At 38.1% G+C, this 1,714-nt stretch overlaps 1 protein-coding gene across 2 annotated transcripts in view; it reads right to left on the reverse strand.

Moving 5' to 3' along the window:
• LOC106938812 (pleckstrin homology domain-containing family A member 5-like) overlaps positions 1 to 1,714 on the reverse strand; it is an 18,559-nt gene that overhangs the window by 7,890 nt on the left and 8,955 nt on the right. For both annotated transcript variants that reach the window (XM_015020992.1, XM_015020991.1), the window contains exons 3-4: positions 1,031 to 1,222; positions 759 to 872 (exon numbers count right to left, since the gene is read on the reverse strand). In XM_015020992.1, the coding sequence (XP_014876478.1) occupies positions 759 to 872; positions 1,031 to 1,222 (306 nt within the window). The remainder of the gene's footprint in view (positions 1 to 758; positions 873 to 1,030; positions 1,223 to 1,714) is intronic.

Genomic DNA, 1,714 nt, shown 5'->3' on the forward strand with positions numbered 1-1,714 from the left:
GTTTCCTGTGAAGATCACATGACATCTTAAAATTAATAAAATGAGCAAAAGCCAGTGGAATGAACCTAACTTTGAAATGAACTTTAACTATTTTTACATCTAAGATTGATGTAAAAATCAACCATTATAATTTTAATGGAAAGTGTAATGGTTGATATTGATATTGGAAATTAGTATGATATCAGCCAAAAAATGAGAATCAGATTATATTGGCCTACATCTAATATCTTCAATATTAGATATTGAATATTAGATATGTGGATAGAAGAACTCCACTCTAACATTAGCCGTCCCAGCACTTCTGTCCAGAAGTGTTTGCATTGAGCTCACAAACCCACTGACTAATAGTAGTCACTTTTTCTCATACCCATTGCTGTTTTCTGTTTTAGTAATATCACTATTCTAACATTTCACCCTACAAAATGACTCCTGGGTCATATTAACTGAATACTTTCAGTTATTTTTTTCTTTAAATAACGAAAAAAAATAACGAAAAAAGCCCATCTATCATTTTGACAGATTGGTGCAGACATTTTTGACTTTTTGCCAGAATACATTTTGGAGGCAACTAAAAGCAACAAATGAAAATAAAAAACACCCCTTCTGGAAATCATCTCTGACACTGAACTAGGTGCATCTCATTGATTGGAAGTTGACAGAAGCCCCTTGTTGAAACTGACTGCTTGGAAATTTTTTCCATCATTAGAAATGTGCCATTTCACTTAGAGCACAACATGGAAGTGGAGTGTGAGACGAACCTGTGGTGAGATCGGTGCTCCTGGTGTCTGTTCCTTCTGAGCAACCTTTAGTTGCAGCAATGCTGTCTCAAGCTCCACAGAGTTCAGACAGGCCACTTCTGTCTGTGCCCGACGCTGAATACACACATAGGCACCCACACAAACACAGATACTATCAATGGCTACAAATATCCTGTGGTATATTCACTTGAATCAACTTTCAGATACAACAGGTTTTGATGAAAAGATAAACATGAATACAAAGGCATCCCTGTATTTGTATTCAGAATCACCTGCAAGTGGAGGAGAGGGTTGTCTTTGTTGAAAGAAGATGAGCGTGACAGTGTTTCTCTTCTCTTCTCCCGGAGTGAAGATGCCTCCTGGTTTCTCCTCATCCTCTCCAGCTGCTCCTCAACACTCATCCTTGTTCTGATGAAATCTCGCTCCCCAAATCCCATCTGATCCACTGCACTCCTTGGACGATCCTGAAGAAGACTAGACTCAGTGTTGTGCTTTAATGTTCTGGTAACCTGTGTGAAAAACACTGCATGTAGACTAGAGTGAACCTTGAAAATAAGGAATAGTAGTTTCAGTGAAATGGATCTTGAACACATGGAAGGAAATTTTAAATGTATATGGGAATGTAAATGTAAATGTAAATTCTGAACTTTGAATATATTGAATGAAAGTCTGACTATGTGTTGGGCCATGAAGGGTTGAACTACAGAAGGACATAAGAACTATTAATGCATCAACCTCCTTTCAGTTTCAACAGGAAACTGAAAGGATGAAAGTGACATCGTCTTCACAAGAGCCAGCTCCTGACAGAACTCCACTCATTTTCAAGATTGACTGCAAAACATTTAAGATGTTATATTCCAAAATACTAAATTAGATCCTTTACTGCTTTTTTTGCGCAACACCCCCCCCCCTTCTCTCTCTCTACTTCCTCTTCTGAGAGGAGGGAGATGTGCTAC

Source organism: Poecilia latipinna, unplaced genomic scaffold, assembly GCF_001443285.1.
Source record: "Poecilia latipinna isolate Pla-1442-1.1 unplaced genomic scaffold, P_latipinna-1.0 Scaffold2698, whole genome shotgun sequence".
Classification (NCBI taxonomy): domain Eukaryota; kingdom Metazoa; phylum Chordata; class Actinopteri; order Cyprinodontiformes; family Poeciliidae; genus Poecilia; species Poecilia latipinna.